General features: G+C 44.8%; 1 protein-coding gene across 2 annotated transcripts; it reads right to left on the bottom strand.

Annotated features, from left to right (window-relative positions):
- Positions 1–1,071: 1,071 nt before the first annotated feature.
- On the bottom strand, positions 1,072–21,599 carry Hiscl1 (Histamine-gated chloride channel subunit 1). 2 transcript variants are annotated; one of them, XM_078192054.1, is made up of 9 exons: positions 21,101–21,599; positions 18,224–18,299; positions 17,104–17,235; positions 13,781–13,958; positions 11,640–11,866; positions 10,844–10,926; positions 9,359–9,670; positions 6,598–6,803; positions 1,072–2,436 (listed from the first exon to the last, which is right to left on the bottom strand). In XM_078192054.1, exons 2-9 carry the CDS (start codon positions 18,295–18,297, stop codon positions 2,260–2,262), a joined length of 1,389 nt encoding a protein of 462 aa, XP_078048180.1. In that variant the 5' UTR covers positions 18,298–18,299; positions 21,101–21,599; the 3' UTR covers positions 1,072–2,259. The 2 variants fall into 2 exon arrangements, with proteins under 2 accessions (XP_078048180.1, XP_078048179.1); XM_078192053.1 differs by lacking the exon at positions 17,104–17,235.
- Between the last annotated feature and the right edge of the window lie 368 nt (positions 21,600–21,967).

Genomic DNA, 21,967 nt, shown 5'->3' with positions numbered 1-21,967 from the left:
GTCGGTGCTTTAATCGTGGAGGCTGTTTTACATAAAATATCAGATTGAAAATAAAAAATTAATGTTTTCACCTGAGACTTCGCCGTCGTGAAAATCGACTTTGAATATTCAGCGTTTTTTAACAATTTCTGTGTTATTAATGCACGCGCACTCGTTGAATATTCAGAGTCGATTTTCTCGACAGCGAAGCTTCGAATGAAAAATGTTATTGCTTATTTTCGGTTTATTTTTAGTCGTGTAGTAGTAGTCGGTTTTTGAGATCGAAGATTAGAGATTTTTATCTACCGTAAAAATTGATTAAGCTCTATTGATTCATCAACTAATCGTTTTTTAGACCTAGCGGCAACATTCTCAATCATTACATTAACATTTCATTTCTGTGGAGATTTTTAAATTGGAATCTTCTGAAGTACCCAATTTTTCAAGATCGAAACCTAGAGGTTACTTTCAGCCTCTAAAATTAAAATATTAAATTGATTAATTTACTCAACAAGAAATTTAGATAAATCATAGTTGGCATTAATCTTTGGACATGATAAAAGCATACCTGATCATTATTTCAATATTTCCATTCTCTGAAAATATGTAAATCGAGTTTGCCAAACTATCCAGTTATTTAAAGCTTGAAATCTAAAAATTCCTGTCAGTCTAAAAAATTCAAAATATTTTAACAATTTATTCATTTTAGAAGAAATTGAGATATTTATAGTCGAATCCGTTTTTTGGACCCGATAGAGCCACCCCTGACCACTGTATTAATATGTCTTTTAATCTAGAACTTTATAGATTCGTTAAAATGTTCCCCGAGTTCGAGATCTTCCCTTTCAAGCCGAAACAGGTGTCGCCGATCAGCACGAGGAGTGACAACGAAGGGAAGAAGGGGGTCGAACCGTTTCGCAGGACCTCGCCGAAGCAAATAAAGTTCCTCGTCGAGCGAATAAACCACTTCGACAGAGTTTTGATGTGTTTTTCATTGCCCAGCCCATATTCCCGGCTCCCGTTTAATTCCAGCAGCGGCGGAAGGGTTACGGTCCCGTCTCAGCAATAACGATTCCGTTAGCGCATTAACGTTCTGTTTATTTGTCCCTAAAGTTTTTTCTCTCATATAACGAATCAACTGTGACGTAAGCATGCCATGGCGCGCGCTTGCGCAGCCCCGCTCCTTCGTCCGAATCGTGTGAACCGTGTTCGGAGGCTGCCGATCGCGCCGATTTTCCCAAATCGCGTCGCGCAGACCGAGCGAATTTCGTGTTCGCGTGGCCGCGGGGCTGCTCTGCGCCGACGGTTAAAAATACGTAAACCGTTAAAAATATCATCGAGTATATCGGTCGTAAGAAAACTGGAGGAGATTACAGCGAGTAATAATAATAATAATGATAATAATAATAATAAGACGGAACGGCTAAAGTAACGATCAACCGTGGGTAGTGGTTCGGTACAGATTTCTCGATTTCACCGCTTCGCAACGAGGCAACAACGGTACTGCGGACCGATCTGCCGGGGAACACGTGCAAACAGGTAAGTGCGCCGTCGATCGATCGATCGATCTATAGGGAGGAACCATCGCGCGAGTTAATTACTAAGACGCTTATCGTTAATTAATCGACCGTTGACCAAACCCTGCGGCGCGTCTCGTGCGTGTACGTCCGCGTGCACGTGATCCCTGTGACAAGAGGCGCCGGGACTGTCGTAGAAAAGTGTCCTCCTGCTGGCTCGATCCTTTATCTCTCGCCTCGAAGAATCAACTTCCCCCCGCGGGGAAGCCGTTCCCGCGTTCGTCGCGTTCTTTAGGTCGTACTTTGCGCTGGTTCGTACGGTAGACTGCGGAACGTCGTGCGTTTATTCATTTTCACAATTCTATCAACTTTCGAATGAGTGAAGAAAACGCCGTCACGAAACAGCGAACAATTTTGGACGCACGAGGTCCGCAGTCTGTTCGTCGTCGTTCGACACAATATATAGCTTTTACGAGATCGTCGTGTCCGAATTCTCTGTCGCTAATGTCCGAAAATAATAAATGAACGAGTACATGAATTTATTAGGTCGCTGGAGCACGTTCGGGCCCGATGATGATTCTCTGAAAGATCGTCAATGTTTACAACCGCGAGATCATTCGTCGCGCCGGTTCTCGGTCGGGTAGAGCGATCCGGTGGTTCTTCGGTCCGGGCCGAGCGACAATATCGGCGACTGGAGGAGATTCGAGGATTCCGGGAGCCTGGGCTCCGTTCGATCGTTTCTCCCGCGGGATCCACGGGCTTCTTACAGGAAGGTGCTCCAGTAGACGACGTTCAGGATCAAGAAGGAGAACGGGAAGAAGAATCTGGAGAACTTGTCGATGTAGATCGCGGTCGCACGACCCTCGCAGCACGTGTCGTACTGCACCGTCGCCGGCCTCACGGGACTTCTGCTTCTCTCTGATTCGTTCCTCATCGGCGTCTGCCACAGAAACAGAAATCATTCCTCAGACATCCATTTTTCCGCACCCGTCGATAATTTGCGATATCGCATAACACTTAATCGAACTATCAATTACTATGAATTACTGTTAGCTATTGTTTCAATAAATATCACGTATTTTTAAATCAGTAAATGCAAGTAAATTTGTGTTGACACATTGCAGGCTCGATATGGTAATAGAGGATTATGTGAATTTTTAATTAACTGCGTTAATATATATCAATACTGACTTGTTTAGAGTTGCGTGTGACCGCCGCGGTTACTATAATTCGGTTAAGGGTTACACAATATCAAATTATTGGGCCGTAAATTGACGGCGGATTTTATGACCAAACTATGTGGATGAGTTACAAAAGCATACAAACATTTAACAGTTAATATTTGCCTAATGCAGTCGATGTAGACAATTTTTATTTTCTATAGAGATTTAGAGATGAATATTGTCATTGAAAAGCGAATTAATGATATTATTTTGAATACAACGAAGCTCTTCGATTCTGATAATTCTTTAGAATAAAAACAAAATTAGTAATTCTATTCTATCTATTATCATTTATTTATAGGCTACTAGCTTTAATAACAAATACAGTGGAATTTTTGCTGAACCTTTACTTGTATGATTAAATATTGATTTAAAGAGAACCGAAGACTATTTTAAAAGAACGAATTAACGTTTGCTATACATATGCAATAAAAAATATAATATAACAATATTATAGTATATATCTAAAGAATGAACTTTTTATTAAAACTGCTCAATAAAAAAAGAAACAACAGGTTATTACCAGAAATCTCCATCAAGACTCAGCCTCGTCAAAATAATTGGATAAGCAAGCACCCAGTCCAAAAGAAAAAAGTTGTCTCATTTCTGACCAAATTAGACGAGCTTATTACCATGTACCGTACTTCGCTAGAGCGAGAAAAAAAAGTCGGAGATTTTTATCGCAGCGTAGAAGTTCGCCGGCTCGCCGCGGAAAAAAAAAGCGGCTGCGTTCCCGCGGGGAATGATTAACGACGCGTCCCGAATTTTCGCTAAACATCCGCCGCGCGCCGCCTCGAATTAAAGTTAGATTAAAATCTCCGTCGCCCGGCTCTCGTTTTTTATTCGTGTCACGCGACACAATCCACCGCGCCGGTTCCTTGTGCGCCCGGTTTCCGTAGTAAAACTCGAAGTTCCGCGCGCGTTAAACGCGAACTTCCGCGCGAAGTTTCGCCGCGCCGATTTTCCCTCGCGGGACCCCGTAAAACCTCGGCGTTCCATCGTTAACCGTGTGCCGACTTTCGACTTCCATCGCGTCGATATTAACGACCGGATGTCGGGCCGACGTCGACACGAAGTTTCCGCTCGAGTTTCTGCTCTTTAGAGCCTCCGGACTTCCGCGAGTTCCCTCATTTCGACTAAGGAAAATGTTTGCTCGAGTGAGAAAGGCGACGGTCTCGCGGCGCCGTCTGTTATTTTCTGAACGGCGCGGTAAGGTTACGCTTCGCTTCCTGTCCGCGCAATTGCGTCTACCCTGTAGACACCTTGCGACGGTGTTGGCGGCTGGCAAAAATTTTAGAGCTCTTCCATTAGTCGAGATGAATGATTTATTTCCAAGGAAGGTGAAATTGATTTAAGAAAAGAGAAGAATTAGATACGTTGCTTGAAGCTGTGACTTTATATTAATAAAATATATCACATATTTTTAAAAAAATGTTCAAAGATATTTATACATAATCTTTAAATAGAATAAAATTATATAAATAATTATTGAAGATTAACTATATGTAATGATATCGATATTATTTTCTAAAATGGCACATATTCATTAAATTAGAAAATTGTATTAAATTTCGTAGATATCTCTATATATAATATTATATAATAATAAATAAAATAAACTATCAAATATTTTCTCCAACCCTCTCTCACTGCTCTCTCGAAGGAAATTCGTCCTCGTCGATTAATCGCCAGTTTCTACCACGAGAATCGCGCGACTTTCGGTGTACTTTATACAAACCTCGGCGACAAGCGCGCTTTTAGTTTCGCATTTTTTCGAGGCGGCACTTTCGGCGAACAGGAGGAGAAGCTTCTCGCCGGTTAAAAGCCGAAACGGAATCCGCGGTCCGCATCACAGAGGCACGCGCAAACCGCGAGCAATCTGTTTGCGCGTGTTACCAAATATTCCCGCATTTACCCGGGAATTTACACGGCCTGGAGCATGAAGAATTCAAAGGCGAAACGCGAGCGGCACGCCCGTAATTGGGCATCGAGCCCCTTTACGGAACGTCAAACGCTCCCAGATAAATATTAACGTGTTAATCGCGGCTTTGATTGCGGGAATATTTATTCCCGTGGGAATACCGGCTGCCGCGGCACCGCCTTCTCCTCTTTCGCTTATTACTGCACGCGTCCTCTAACCCGTGGAACCCAGCCTCGATCTATTACGTCGAGTCGGACAAATCGCTGAACGTTATTTACCCTTGAGATTTTTTGGTGACGGAATTACCGTGGACGAATTTCTGAAATTTAGGGAAATTTAAAACGCCTCCTAAAGTCTATAGAAAAATCCTTGGTCTGAAGGATTCGGTTTTTAATAAATTATGGCTATTTGCGACTGTCTTTTGCTTGGGTGATTAACGGTGGAAATATCTCGCGTTTTTGATAATTTTTAGTAACGAAAAGACAGAGCAGAGCTTATGAAATTTTTATAGCAATTAGACAGTGAAAAATAACTCGAAAAATATTGCTTCCAAAAATTTATTTTCAACAAGCTGAAATATTCATATTTGAAACAATTTTTGTGTGGAATCTAGAATATAGAATCGCTGATTCTAGAGAGCGATAAAATCGCGAGCGAGTGACAACGAACGTCGTGCCAGTCATCGTCGAATCTTATTAATAATTTCGCTGACGGTGAAGCCACGTGGCAGTTCGGTTTCCGAGCCAGGATCCCCCCCGAATGTGCCGCGAATTTCGAGTTTTCAATTTCGTCCAGCGCCGCGCGTTATTTGACGTTCAAAGTCTTCGCGCCGGTGAAATCGCAAGAGTTCATAGCTCGGGATGTGTTAATTAAACTTGTCGCGCGTTTAAGCCGGCGGTGTCGGTGTCCTAACTGTGTCAGGTGTTATTAGAGCTTCAGCCGATACCGGGTGGCCGCGAATTCCGCCTCACCGTAACCGCGCGTTCCCTCGACCACCGAGTGCAGGATTGTATTGAACAATACCTTCGGTACGAGGGCAACGAAAGAGTTAGAGGCACGCTGTATCTTCTGCGGCAGAGTGCACATTTTTCTCGGCCGTGCGGCCGACGGAATTCGACCGCCGTGGGCCCATCAATTTTTTAGCGGCCGCCGTTGCCCGCGGACGCGGAAACCGCCCGCTTATTTATTTATTTATTGCTGCGGACCGTGTGCGCGACGGGCTGCTTCGAAACATTTAGCCGGCTCGCTAATTGTAAGTTCGAGATGCATTATTCTCTTCGCTGAATGCGAAACGAGCTTCCCCCCGGACCCGGCCGCCGCATGAATTATGCCCGACGCCGGCCGAAATGGACCGGTCTCTCTCCCTTTCGGAGACATTCCGTATTTTTACCCACCTCTATCGCGGTCAACGCCGGCTGAAAATACGCCAGCGACTGCCGGCCCGCTACGCGGGACGTTTCCGACGGTAATTAACGAGGTCGCGGATTTACCGCGGACTTTGAACACGGAAAAACCCCAATTTTTGCCCCTTCCGTCACGCCGATCGCTTCCCATTGCCATTTTGCTATTAGTTGCCATTGAAAGTCACTGTTCAGTCGTGTAGAAGCAAGAGTATACTCTGCAGGATGAGGAAATTCTTTTAAATTTTTAACGATTAATTATTCAATAATTCTTTGTGAGTTTTAAAATCTTTGTTTCAACTCACAACTGTCCCTTTTGTTAAAAAAAGAATACATAGGTACCATTTTGATGTATACTCGTACAAATAAATAGTAAAAAGCTCGCTTCGATATTTCTATCACTATTTTAATAAATTGCAATTATTTCCTGATTTGAATTTTCCAATTTCTCAAATTCCCTATATGCGTTTCGTAGTAAACTATTTTTCCTAGAGAAGATGATAAAACAGATAAAAAATGGTATGAATAGGATTTCGATTAAGAGGATAGGATCTCACTTTGAACTCGTCAATGGCCTCCCTGAGATCCTCGTCGGAGTATCCCTTCATGGCCTTGGTGGCGACCGGCCCCATGTAGTTGTTGACGACGGCGAATTCCATCAGCGAGAGGAAAACGAACACGCTGCACGAGGACATCCACACGTCGATGGCCTTCACGTAGGAGACCGGCGGCAGTGATTGCTGGGACTGCGTGTTCTGAGTCGCTGCGGGCAAACGGAAGCGTTTCTCGGTCAATGGATGGTCGGGCACACAGTGTGTTCGTTCGTTCGTTCAGGTTCTTCGTATTCGCATGCGAGATCGCTCCTGACCCGTGCTAATATTGAATCCTTGTCGCACGGTTCACCGGGTCCCGGTGTCTGATTTACCTCCAGCTGCGTCACCACCGCATTGCCGCTCTCGCAGACTAACAAAGTTACCCTAAACGCGAACTTGCAGACCACCGATCAACCCTTTACGTCATTCACAAAAAGCTTTTCAGGGATTTATATATCATTCCATTAAATGATCTTTCAATATCAGATTCATCAACATTCTGTGAAGCATGTATGATTTTTAAGAATTTACTGGCGTCGCATAAATTTTACACTAATTCTAGAAATTTTTACTTGGTTAATTTACTCAGAACGTGGCTCTGAAAATTTCAACAGCTGTACTGGTATTGTACTAATTGTACTTGCTGATTGGCATTGCATAAATTGAAAACTCACTCTATAAATTTTTATTTGGATATTCCCGTCGAGGGAATGTTTATCTAGGATTCTTTTTAATTTTAATTTAGCTTCTCCAATGATAATTTTATGAAGCATTCTATTTCCACTGAATAGTCAATATATCATTTATGTTTTCCTATGCGCAAGAATATTAATTTCCTATCATTATATAAACTACGAGCTAGTTTTAAAAAAGTCTTTATTCGAGATCGTTTAAATACTTCTAACTCGTCCATTCACAAACATTTAACCTTTAGAACGACGCACCGATTGTCCGGCTCCGATTTCAAGCACCACGCTAAAATCCCCGAAATGTGTTCCGGTGAAGGACGACAGTCTGCAGAGCCGCGATACTGCAAGAGCTTGCGTATTGGTCGGCGCATCGAAGAATGCGTCCCATTCACGAAATGTCGAGGAGTAGCATTTTCCCGGCGCACTTTTCAGGAAACGGCGCATCTCAAACCATTCCATTTCTGCTTTAAAACTTTTTCTACCAGCCGGTGCCTTTTTGCAGCTTGTCCTACTTGCATGGATCAGCCTGTAGACCGTCGCATGAATGGAATACGCGCGATACAATGGAGGACGGCGAGCAAGAGGGAACGAGACGGGAATAGAGAGACGGAGAGAGAAAGATATAGAGATAGATAGAGAGGGGGAAGAGTGAAAGAGAGAGAGAAAGAGAGAGAGAGAGAGAGTCGATAGAAGGGTAGGAAGGGAGCAAAAAGCAAGGGGTAGACGGGCTCCTTGAAACCGATAAAAGACACCTCGTTATCCCGTCGTCCCGCAAAAGCGAACGCGTCCCGTCGCCCCTCCCCTTTCTCTCGATTGAAGAACAGCCGGGACCGCCCCCGAAATGGCGAGCCTGTCCAGAATGCAGTCGCAGGCACGTCGACCTTACCGAGGGTCAGCAGTGACGTCATGCCGGAGGGTGACCCGGGGCCGGGATCGCCGCGGGTTTGATCCAGATCGCGCGATCCAGGACATGAACGAGGACGGCGTGTTTCTCTCTGTGTGTGCGCGTGTGTCTGTGTCGGTGTCTGTCTGCGCGCGCGTGTGTGCACGTGCACGAATCCCGGCCGTGCATGTGCCGGCGGAACAGGTGATAGACCGGTCGACCGTGATTTAATCACCTAAATCAGGCTATCTAAACACACTATAAAGTGTTCTTAACACAGTGGCTCGCCTATACATCCTTGACTCAATTTCGGGCTCGGTTGGTACACGTGCATCTTTGCCCGTGATGGGCTTCCCAAAATACTCTCGGCTGGATCCAGCGATATTCGACCCAGCGATCCAACGGAAAATACGTACGACAGAGAGTTTTCAGGGCTTCGAGAGGCCGAGGAAATATTGCTAAACCATGCTAATTCATTTTTTGACAAATCGCTGTCGTTCGTCCGGCTACACCTGTTTTCCGTCGCTGGTACAGGGGTTGTTGATTGATGGCTCGGGGGAAATTCGAACGACAGAAACGACACGGAAATTTATGAAATTTCTGTGGAAGAATTTACCACCTTATATATCAATTTCTCAACAAAATTCTGAAATACTTGCGACCTCGGATATATTGGTTCAATAATTAGACTGCGGATTTTCGTGTAAATAAAAATACTGTTCAGCGACTGTATAATTTCTCTATTTAATAGTATTGATCGATTGAAAATTCTGCAATATTTATAAATTCATCTAATACTTTCCTACGTTTCTCTTATCAATTATTGTAATATACGGTCCTCCAAAATCAATAAAATCGAAAAATCGTTCTCTTGCAAGAACGATTTTAATTTTGGATGCCGTTCAGCCATCGGAGTCGTCCGTAAATTGCAGTTCGCGAACTCCAAGGATGCCGTTACGTAAAAATGTCGCCCCGACCCTTCTCCGAAAACCGTCGCAAAACCAGCGAGCCTGTTCCAGCGTTAATTAGCAAAATTGTTACCCGTGATTCCCTCGATTTTTCGTAGCTCGCTCGGACCGGGCATTGGACCGCGGGCCGCGCGGCACGAGGACCCGCTCGCGTTTCACGGGCTAATTAATTTTGCTGAATTTACCGAGGGTGAGGAGGGAGGTGACGCCCAGGGTGACTCGGGCCGGGATCGCCTCGGGCTTGATCCAGAACGCGATCCAGGACATGACCACGATCAGGGCGGACGGTATGTACGTGTGGAACAGGTGATAGCCGAGCCGGCGCCGCAGATTGAACACGATCTGTATGCACGTGAAGTTCCCGGTGGAGTACTCGATCGTGCAGTCGGTCGTGTAATTGTTCGAGATGTCGAGCTGCGGCAGCTCGATCTCCGGGTTCACCACCAGCGGGTCCGTCATGTTCCAGATGAACACCAGGTCCTGGGTCGTGTGTGACACTGAAACCGAGAGCAATTTCACGCGTCACCACCCCCCGCCCGCGAAACGGGCACGCGTTAATCCCTCGCCGACCGGCTCCTTATCTCCCGCGCGCCCCTAACCGCGGGGCTTAACCTTCGCTTTCCGCGGGACCGGTGTCAACGATGGCGCAACAGGGACCAAGGCAATCCGAAATCGACGGAGAACTGTACCCCGGAGGGAACTTGCGAATTTCGACGGACTTTCGCCGCTTAGGATGATTTTTGCTGGCGCTCGACCGAGGATCGCCGTTTGTGGCGGTATGCTCTCTTTAACACTTTACCGACAGGTCAGTCGAATATTTTTTGTGTTCGTAATGTTAGCATTGAACAATATTTATTTTATCTATTTTATTTATTTTAATCACTAAAGGAGGTGTCTAATATTCTTAAAATTATTTAAGAGTACCTTAATAATAGATAGAATATTAGTGGTTACCATGATAATAGCAGTAAAAAGTCGATTCATAAGCTACCAATTGGTAAAGTGTTAACGCCAGATTAGGTGATTTGTATTCTTTCAAAATGATAAACTATTGTAGCTTATTACACGATGGTTATAATACGCTCCTTTTAATTAATAAAATAAATAATAAGAATAACTAAACAGTCTATATGATTAACAACTTCCCTGGCACAAATTAAATCAATTAAAGTCACAAACAATATAATTCACCTCTTAGTCAAAATAATCTTTTAGTCACATGAAAAAGAAAAATAAATTTTCCACACGCCTTAGCTAAATTAACAAACTTTAACCAACCTTGACATATTTAATTTTTGACGATGTTCATGTAAATTTTCTCTGTGTTCATGTAAATTTGCTCTCTGACCACTGTTTGAGGTCGGAAACTTTCCGCGCACCGTGACAGAATGGAATACATTTCGGCTTTGCGGTATTAGAATCGCAACAGCCTAAGCAGTACCGGAAATTTGTCATAATTTCGTTGAGCGGCGTGTACATTGGCGTAGATCAACGTTAGCCAGAAATGGATACGAACGCGGACCGACGGCCGAGCGCCGATTAAATCTGACTATAATGAATTCGCGCGCGCCGCCCGGATTTACGTTGGGGAGAAATTCATGGGAACCGCGGTAATATTTTGACAGGCACGGCTTCGACCGCCGCCGATTTCTGGGGATCGATATACGTACGGCTCTCGATCATCATCGAGCAGATCTGCGTGTCGTGCGGGTACGACTCGAACTTCATCGCGCAAGACAGCACCAGGGTCAGTCTGAAAAAAGAAACGTTGCGTCGTCAGTGCTTGGTAATAGAAAAATTTATTTGGTAAAAATTAATTTTTCCGTTGCATAGATATCTTTCAATTTTCATTTTGCACTGTTGCAGACTTCTTTTTATTACGAAAATTTTCCGGAGCTTCGCGAAGGTTTAATAAAATTGTATTATATATTTTTAATAAAAGTAGACGGGCGTCGTTTAAAAATTTTGAAGACAGCTATGTGTAATTTTCACTTATTATTAACCCTATTAAATCCAAGAATAATTCCACTCTTATACTATTAAATATTTAAACATTGAAATAGTAATTGACAGACAATCACCAGAAATTGATTAATATCAAACAGATGTTAATAAAACGTAACCGTAAAGAAAATTCTGTCGTAAGAAAATAAAGAAAAAGAGGAAATTTCTCTTCGACTCGTTCCTATTAAAATTAATAAAACCAACATATATTTTGCGCAAAGTTCTGCAATCTATTATACCATAAATAACTCCCCAGGTACTGGGTTCTCTCGCCAGAAGAGAAATAGGTTTCCCGAAAAAAAGGCCGGTAACAATGAAATGCTAATGACCCGTTGAATGTCGTAAAACGCTCTCAATTTGGCAGGCATTATGTGTAGAGGGCCGACGTATAGGTATCGCAGATACGGCGGAGCCGGGAAATTGCATTTTTCATTAATCAAGGAGGGGGGGATGGGTGCTTACTTTGACATGTAAAGCAGAGTCTTGTCGTGGTAGAGCCAGAGGTAATGGTTCGGTATCGACATCTCGTGGAAGGTGACCTTCTTCGCGTTCTTGAAGAAGCAATCCGGCCTCCAGATATTGTGCAGCCAGTCCACGTCCAGTATCCTGTACTCCTCGGACATGTTCTCCGGAAGCCGGAGTCTAGAGTCCCGCCAACTTTGAGCCAGAAATATGTCGGCGACGTACGTCTGAAACACAGAGTCGACGCTGTCACTGCACCCACGCGCGTTCCAGCTGTCACTAGACGCAGCATCCTACCAGAATATTGCATTTCTAGCTTTCATTCATATCTCCCATTTGTACCTTTCATTTTTCAATCTTGCGCGCATTTTTCGTCTGTTTAGACGCAGCTTTTTATTTTTAGTTGCACCTTTTATTAGCATACTTTATTTGTATATTTTATTTGTACCTTTTATTACTATATTTTACTTGTACCATTTATTTGTCTATTTTATTTGTACCATTCATTTGTATACCTTATTTGTATTTCTGTATATATATCAGTCGCTCTTTCTATTCGTACATTTCCTTCGCATATATTTCAATACTTTATTTAAAGACTCGATTTCATCTTATAAAACGAAGATTTATTTGCCCGTTTCATTTTTATATTTGATTTGCAGCTTATACCTTTATATATTATCTAGAAATTTTATTCCGTTTTCAAAACCACAGATCAGTAGAATGTCTGTAAAACGTCCATCGATATTACGTGCAATAAATCATCCACGGATATTAAACGATAAATTTCGACCGACCAAAGTAAGTTTCCGAATAAAGACTGAAATTTCATCGGAAGGCCATTAATATAAAAATTCTCGGTGTAATTAATACGACGCTCGCCGCGGACGGTGTTTAATCATTTCCCCGTGATAAGATAGTCGCATCGTTCCTCTATCGATCTTCCTCCGGCCGGCAGCCGGCACAGTCTTCATTTTCCAGCGGCGCGCCGTCGTCGCGGACGGTTTCGCACCCACTTCCTCATTTTTGCCCCGCGGCGTTATTTAGTTTTAATTGCCGACGGCGTTAACAAAAAACGTCTCCGCGCCGCCGCGGGAAGACTCGAGCTGAAAGCGCCTAAAAAGCGTTCGCCGAACGACGGTCCCCTAATTTGCATTCGCATTAGCGCGTTTCCGGCTGGTCCCGGCGGTGGCTCTCGCCCGCTCTGGTAAAACCGCTTCCGCGAACGAGATTACCGTATTCCGAGAGCTTCATTTTTCTTTATCTCGGCGTCGCGCGGCGACTCGCCCGGTCTAAAAGAATAACCCGGCATGATAAATACGTGCTTGTGAATCGCGCCGCGACGACGAAAAACGCTGCTCCAACTCCGCGGCGGGGAACTTTTTATGGACGTCGCATCGGCGAACTTCCGCGGGGATTGTTTGCGCCCTGCATTTTTCAAGATTCTCGACGATTCACGTTCGTGTAAATCTACGAACGTTTCATCAACTTATCAACGGCGAGGTACAATCCGTGAAACTTGAACCTCATTGTTTCTTAGGAACACTGGGCGCCGAAACGCACGCCATTCTGCGTTGGTTTTCGATTTATAAGCAAGTATCGCGCGCTTTTCGAAATACCCATGGACTTCGTCTTTTTATATTTTGAACAAGCGAATAGATTTTCTCTCTGATAAAATCCTCTTTCGAATTATATTGTTTATGGATAATGGATCGTATAAATTGGCGCACTATCGCTAGCTTACGTTTACGACCGAAAGTTTGAAATCAGTACGAGTTTCAAGGAAAACAGGATGTATTAAACGTGCTATGAATTCTCTTGCACGATGTCATCGATTCGCTTGCAATATTTCGCGAAGATTATGTACTTGTTTTCTGAGTGCGATAACAGAATTTCTAGTTACAATAATAATTTGTATTAACGAAGTAATAATTTCTAAGGATCAGTATTTAAAGTCCTCCACGTTAAATAATAAACGATTGAAAGTAATAGATCCTGCGAAATGGACAATAATGAACGATTCAGCGTTTCCTTCTTGGTGAGCGGGAAAATTGCATTTTAACGTCAACCCAATTACATGCAGGCGGCGTTGAAGCAATGGTGGCGTTGATTTAGGTCAAACAGGACGAACGACGAATTACCATGGACTCTTCGTTTATGGAGTCGAGGCTGAGCACCGTCACGTGGAAGTAGACAATGGTCGGCTGTCCCAGGAACTTCGGCGCCCTGTGCTTGTCGTACTGCTTCGGGTTCAAGGGCAGGATGTCCCTCAGCGACAGAGAGGCCTCCTTTCTGCCATACTCTTCGAGGTCCGACTCCCTGAAAGAAAGCAGACGCGAGGAGAAACGAGCCTGACCACGGAGCCCGCGCCGTATTCCCCGATACAGGAAACCCTCGGTGGCAACCGATTGACACAACAATTACCATCGTAATTATCGATAAAAATCGAGGCTAAAGTGAACTCTAGTTCGCAGGTAATTCGATATCGATTCGGAAAATCGAGAATGGACAAGGGAAGAGGACCGGCACTGTCAGAGTTTGACGACCTTTCACCGACGTCGCGCGTCGCCTAAACGTATTAGCTGCTCGTTTATGTATAGAATGCGGTATTCGTGTTGTTAAATGCGGCACGGCGGATCAGCTGGCCTGCCGGCGATACCTCGTTCCGTTTTCCCTGGTTTATTCAATTCCATCAGCCTTTACCGTCCACTTCAGACAGCGGCCGACTTCCTCCTGCATAAAACAACCGTCGGCGATCATTCGGCGCGGTGTTCTCTATCATAGAAACGAACTCGATCCCTCGAACGGTTATTAATAATCACCGTCGAATTTGCGACGATTTCGTGGCCGATGGATTTTGTTCGAAGACGTCGCGCTCGTGGCAAGGTAGTCCGCGAACGTGCGAGCGAGCGAGCGACTCTGAAATATTGTCGCGATTCCGATGAAACAGCAATATCGCGGAAGCCATAATAGGGCTTCGTGCTTGGCACACCTTTAAGTCCGGCCGAGATACGCGTGTTCCTTATACGCGGACATTTTAATATGCCAACCTACGACCCGCTGCGACCCGCTCGCTACCCCGCTCGCACCGCTCCGAGAATTTCCACCTTGCTCCGCAACTTTTCCGCCCGCTGATTTACGACCGGACCCCCCCCCCCGCTCGCAATCTGCTCTCCGATCCTACGCGGAAAAAAAACTCGATCTTTCGGCTCGGTGCTCGCTAATTCTCGCGGACGATCGATCCCGAGATTCCACGGCAATTTCCAACCCAGATTCAACTCGGTTTCCGACTGCAACTTTTTGAGAGTTTACGCGACGCGCGTCTGAGATTCATCGAGAACTTTTATTCGTTCCTTTCGTCGATTCATTGGCCGTTTCCGGGGAGAATCGATTCGGAAATTCCGATTTTAATCTCGCGGAATTTGGTTTTGGTTTTCGTGATCGACGAGCGTTTTTAAGGTTCGACATCTCGTGGTTATTGTTCGACCGAGAACTGCATAAATTCAAGCGGCGATAAAAATCTGTTGACCCGCGATTGGCAAAGCTGGATAACGACGATAGGAATCGGTTCCTTAGAGGATCTCTGTTTATCCGACCAAGTGGCTCAAGCCGTTCGCTGTCAAACGTGCCGTGGCGCCTTATAGCGCCGTGAAACCTGCCAAGCCGATAATCCATAACAAGACTTTCAAGAATTCCCTTCCAATTTCTTCCTGTCCGCCGTTGATCCCGATATTATCGAAATTATCGCCCCTATTCCACGGCCGTACCATCGTTTCACCCGTCTGACCGCAATCTACCCCTCGATCATCTGATCGTAAACTGTCCTGATGTGTCTGTCCGATCATTGACTCAATCCACTTGTTTCGTCGTAGACTGCCTTAATGTGGGACGGTGTAAGTCTATTGTATGATCACGCTGCTAACCTATTTGTCGATGCAATCTTACGCGATTTATTTCTCATAATTTTCCTATTTTACTTGTCTGACCAGGAAGATATTGTTCTACTTGAGCGACGTTGTCTGTTCTGTTCTACTTGTCCGATGACTAAAAAATGATAAAAAGTTTTCTTCGACTTATCTATTTGACTATGCTGATTTTTTTTTATTATAAAATTCTCAGTCTACTTGTCAGACCATTGCTTTCACAATCTATTTAGCAATTGTTTTAGTGTACCTAATTTTAGAATTATTATATTATATATCTTATATAATTATATATATTTTAGTCTCATTTTAACTGACCTAGTGCAAACACTGTAGAAATATCACTGTCTGATTATAAGCACCGTTCCAATGAAATTGTCTTAACTAATAGTCCTCATTTCTCAAAAGATGAAACTTTAAATTAATAAAATCATCTCTCAATAAGCTATAATGAATAAATGGAATTATATTTGAAATTCTGTGATGTTCCAAATGTTTTTTAATATCCTAAAATATAGCAAATTAATAAGATAAGATATTTTAAATAAAGATAGTAGTACACTTGTCTGATCATCGCCCATCCTAATCTACTTATCCAATTACAGACATATATTCCGTACCTTTTTCCAGTCATAAACCATTTCTTTTTGGCTCGTACACCTCGCATACATGCTCAAATAAATGTATACAGTCAATTATACTCTATTGCACTCTATTTTAATTTCAATAATAATTTTCAAAAATAATAAACGCATAAATAAAATACTCAGTTCCCAAGATCTTTATTTCAGCAAATCCAAATCGCTGACACTTCGAAATACTAAGTATCAACCCTTTGTACTCGAATCAATTTTAACTGTAATCTAAAACAATTTCTCCGGTTTATAATTATTTCCATATCCCACAAAGTGTATTTTATGTCAACTCATAACCAAAAATTTAATTCATATTAACTCAATCAAATGAACTCTCGCGACTCATATAAACAGTTTCCCTTACAACAATATTTCTAAAAGTAAACTTTGTTGCTATACAAATTCTTTTGCAACGTGACAGAACAATCTTAGTGGTATCTCAGTGTCACCAGCCGAGTGCAAAGGGTCACACGTTTCGCCTGACAAACGAAACACCATCAATTCTCGCAGTCAGCCTTGCCACAGTTCGAGGACTCTATTTCGCTAAAATGAAAATCGGTGAAAATCGGTGAAAATCGTTGAGAATCGGTGTAGTGCTTGGAACGGCAGGAATGGCAGAGTCAGGGACGGGTATCCGACGAAGGGTCGCGGCCGCCGGAAATCCTGTTGGTGCCAGTTAAATTTTCAGGGGTCGCTTAACCGGCGGAAAACATTCCGGTATCTCGGCGCGCCGGGCAAGACAAGTCGCGTAAATAATTAGTGGATGTTGACCGAGGGCGGTGGGCTCGAGACGCGCGATGAGATCTGTGCGGCGTCGGACGCAACGGAGAGACTGTCTCTTTTTCTCTCTCTCTCTCTCCTTCTCTGTATGTTAATGTTCAGAGGGTTCCATCTCTGGTGCGTTACCTTTCGATCTTCGGAAAAAACCGGTACCCGCGTTTTCTCGCCGAAAGTCGAAACGTACTGGACGATAGGCTATCGACCTTAATATGCCAGGCTTCGACCTCCGTGGAGAGTACCGGTTCGCATATTTCCTCGCTGAAACTCGACACAGTCGCGGGTGATGCTGGGCCACGCTACGATCGCCGCCATTTTGCAACCGAACGAATCGGAGCCACCGCTCTCCTCTCGAGACGACTCTAGATCTATTGATCGCTCAGGATCATCTTGCAACACGCTCAGTACCGTGACAATATTTTTTAAATAAGATTTACTAGGATTTTTATATTATAAAAGTGTTAAATTAATAATTACTGTGCCAAATTTTAATTTTTTAGTCTCGGTTTTTTTAGTTAACCAGTTAACTGTCTCTGATGGGAATACTTGTAAAAAAGGTATGTAAATATTTTGTGTTCAGTCGAGTATTAAAAATCGGTGTGAAAGTTTGTTATTCAAATTGCAATTTCAGTAAAAATAAAAATATAATCGTATACTTGAATATGTTTGAAATATTTGGAGACCAAGGCGAAATAAAAAGAGCAAATAAAGAAATATAACTTGTCGTCACGAAAATATATATATTGTTCGATATCTTACTTTTTACAACAAATTCTAACTATACACTTTTTTAAAAAATATCCAACAATTAAATAGTCAAATAACTTTTATATCATATGACTTTTTAAGGTTAACATTCTGTACTGAACGCGACAACTGCATCATTGGTCCCCAAATAATTTAACAAAAATAAATACAGCTATCATTAAAATTTCTTATTCATATACGCAATAAATCAAACAAAATAACGCGTCGATTACGACGGAGTCGAGTCGAAAGGAGGTCCAGAAGTGTGGTAAGTTCGTCCACCTTGCAAGACAGCGACGATCTCCTCGATCGAGATGTCGAGAGTTATAGAAGGAAGGCTGGAGAGCTCTCCTCGCGACGACTGAGGCCAGAAGGAAAAATCTGATCGACCAACGATCCATGGAGACGCTCCGAGGGAGCTCTCCGCCTTCGATCGATGCTAATCTCGAGTGTTACGGTCCGCTCGCGGCTGTTTAGCTTTGAAACATGCTCGCCTACTCACGGAAAGTGTAGGGCCGCCATGTCAAAGAGCGTGTACAGGTAGCAGCATAGGATCACCAGAGAGTGTCTCGTCATTCCTGGAACAGAAATCAAGCTATTTCAATTCCTTGCATCATCTGGATCCATTTAACTAAAATCTCGCTGAAAATGTAGATTTTTCCGTTAATTTACGATCGATGAAACTTCGTCTCTGCTTTTAAAGACGAAAGTTATTCTTGCACGATTTCTTTCTATTTTCGCAGCTCCATTGACGGCCGACCCTTCAAGGCGCCTTATATTTTATAAAATTACTTCGAAGCATTTAGAAATATCCACTCTCCATCGAAATAGCTTCTCCAGTCTCCTATTTTCATATCGACCCGGTAATTCCTTCGGAATCAGTCGTCGAGGTGGAGGAGGGTCGCGCAGTTCTTCGACGGAATATAATTTCCTAATTTTTCGGAACGGCTGCAGCCAGATGCGTGGGTCACGATTTATGTACAGATTTCCCCGGATGTAACAGGGCGGCCGCTACGGCACCGAAAATATTTTCCCCGTTGCTGAAGGATCGCGCAATCTCGCCCGAGCGTCGGAACTTCGGGGAAAAGATAAATTTCCGAGGGAATCGGGGATGCTTCACGACGCGAGACGAAGATCCCGTGGAGAGAGACTCGTGTCCACGCGATTCTATCAGCGCCGTTCGGCGAATCAGGTCGACGAGCGGTTCCTACGATCTCTAGCAAAGTTCAATTTTTTTTCCACCCCTTCCCCCACCCCCCGCCAACGGCACGAAACTATTTCCATGCTTTTACAGTCGGGATCCGAGATGCCTCGCGACGTTTCACGTATCGTCGGCGGCGTGGTACGTTGTTGCAGGACGTCTGAAATTTACCAGCCGGTAAATTTGATCGGATAAATACAGGCGGCGCAAAGGCCAGTTAGTTTCGTCACGCGACGGGTGGTGGTTCGGAAAATTCATTTCGTTTTACGCCGCGATATAATGGCCCGTGCTCTTCGACCCTGGCAATTAACCTAATTCTATCGGGCATCTTCGCGCAACTGCTACCGATACGAAAATTCGTCGAATTAGTTTCTCGCTGCGAACCCTCTGTCAATCCGTTCTAATTAGACCGTGGATTTCAGGAATTTGCAATAAAAACAGTCAGACGAAATTTCGTACAAGAAAGATATTAACGATATTTCAAAATATCGATCTATTATTTCTAACTTTATGCGATTATTAAAAGAAAGAAAGAACATCGCTTTTATTTTGCATAAAGATCCGCCGGCCAGTTACAATTCCCTAACGTTATCAAGATGAATACGTAATTGGCGTCGTACGTTATTACCCCGTACGTAATTAAATCAAATGCATTAATTTCATTGGACCGTCGAGATTGTTAGCGCAGCAGTCGAAGCGTTAAGCGTTCGTTCCGATCCTTTTTCTAGACAGCCGTAAAATCCTCATTAAACCGATGGCGCGATCTAATTCCGCGCGTCTGCTGCTGCTGCAAAAAAGAAAACGCGCGTAAAATAAAATTCGCCCGACGAAACGGTAAAAAAAAAAAAAACGGAAACAGATGGAACGCGCGTCGATCGCGTACGAAAAATCGTGGCTTAAAAAATTGAACGCGTACTCGTCGCGTAATTAAATTAACGTCGCCGAACGACGATTCGTACGGCCGATAAAAAGACAGTAAATATTTTTTCAGTCGGTTTGAAGCGGTCCCGGGGTTTGTAGGTTGTTCGAGTTGCTCCCTCACTCTCTTTCTCTCTCTCTCTATCGCTTTCTCTCTCTTTCTCCCTTTCGCTCTCTCTCTCTCTCTCGCTCTTTCTGGCCGGCTGGGTCGATGGAGCCGCGGACAAGTTTCTTTCTAGAATAGCGTGCGCTTTTATTGGACTGGATATATCGCGGATGCCTGGACGCCGAGGGGGCGCGAAGCGAAGCCTGTGATAGGCCGATCGGTGCGCGATAAGGGCTGCGGATCGCCGTGGAAAACGTAATTCCCGTGATTCACCGAGAACCCTCGAACGAATTCGGTTAGCCGGCGGCCACCAGACTGGCACGTCCCGGCCAGCTACGAAAATGGAAATTAACGGGACCATTGTCCCACGACCGGCGTATATGGGTCACGATTATTCTCGCCGGAAGGTCCGCGAGCGGTTCCTACTCGGGAATAATAAATACCGTGTGTATAATTAACCTGGAAGCCATTTTGAGGCCGACCAAACGAATACACCGTTTTCCCTCCTCCGCGGCACCCGGTCGTCTCCGGCTGGAGTACATCTCGGTCTCGTCGTTTCGCAACTGTTCCGACTGTGCAAATGTTTTCGCGAAGAATCACCGTTTGTAAATGCGTCTATCTAATTTGTTAATCGTAAGGTATCTTCGTAAACGCGGCCACGCAATTTTCAGAAGCCAGGACAAACATGAGGGAAGGCAAAAATGAAAAGGAAGTAATACTCTCTCGCGCGTAGCTCGGAGACTTTTGTAACTGCGGCGGGGCAGGGTTCTCTGAAATTATTCAGTTTCGGGGACACACTAGGCCGCAGAGGAATTCTCTCACAATCGGACGGCAGATTAAAATCCGTCTGAAGCGGAGGCGAAGCTCGAGCGACTTGGACTGTTCCTCCTTAACGAAGCACTGGATTAAAATTGTACAGAGATCTGCGAAGAGGTCTGTGCCGCCGCGTTCTATTCACGCGTTCCCTAAAACCTAATCCGGCCGCGCGACCTCTACGCCACGGAGCGACGGGGCGAGAGCATAAAGCGACGTCGGATGATAGCGATCTGCGAGGAGCTATTAGGCGTGACCGTTTCCGAGAACGGCAATGTCCGTGCAGCGGAAGCACCGCGCGGCAAGCAAGCAACCTTTTGTAGCAGCGAGTTTCGACTCACCGATCAGCTGCACATTCTACCGTGGCGATCCTCTTTGTCCGACCCAGCGCTCTCCTTCGGCTGGCTCCTCCCTCGGCTGGATTCCTTATCACGATCGTCGCGGCCGGCTTATCAAGCCACGAGCCACGTTCGCCGGACGGTCCCTCGAATATCCATCAAAGTGCTCGTTCCGTTCTGGTCGGTCGGTCCCGATCGGCGACCGATCATCGGTTCCCGAGCGGCGCAGCCGTGGCCGATATATTTCCTCGGCTCTGGCTCTGTCTCCGGGCGAGAAAACCAGGCGGCCGTGAACGATCGATTTCCGACGACGATTGGGGGGACGGCGTTTTCGACGGCCGGTTGGCCTGCTGCGACCACGTCCGAATATCGCTGCGGCGCGTCCCGTTCCCGTTCACTTCCGGTGCGTGGCGGCGTGGCGGCAGGTAATTTTTTTTTTCGGGCCGCGATATTGCCAGCTCGATGGGAAACCCCTGGAAGAGGATCGGGGACGCGCGACTCGCCGGCAACAGAGGCGAAGGGTTGATTCGCCGCTAGGCCACTGGCCACTGACGGGGCTTGCTGGTTCTGTAAACCACCCATCGGTCGCTGCCTCTAAGCCAATTTGCCTATCGACTAACTGATTAAGCCCTACTTTCTTCTTTCATCGTGGTGGACGTGCACGTAGCGATGGGTACGATGCGTCTCGATCGGTATCGATCCCGAGCGACGACCAGCACCCCGTTCATGTCGAAGCTGCGTGCAGATGCCGCGAGAAATACCCTCGCTCTTCTTCGAATGATTATTCAGGCGGCCACGGTTGTTGCATCACTCCGATCTCCGGACTGTCTTGCTTCTAGCGTTGGATCGCCGTAGGTTAGATCACGGTTC

The sequence above is a fragment of the Augochlora pura genome, chromosome 10, assembly GCF_028453695.1.
Source record: "Augochlora pura isolate Apur16 chromosome 10, APUR_v2.2.1, whole genome shotgun sequence".
Lineage (NCBI taxonomy): Eukaryota > Metazoa > Arthropoda > Insecta > Hymenoptera > Halictidae > Augochlora > Augochlora pura.
The sequence above is the reverse complement of the archived record's forward strand: the minus strand, read 5'-3'. Positions and strand labels throughout refer to the sequence as shown.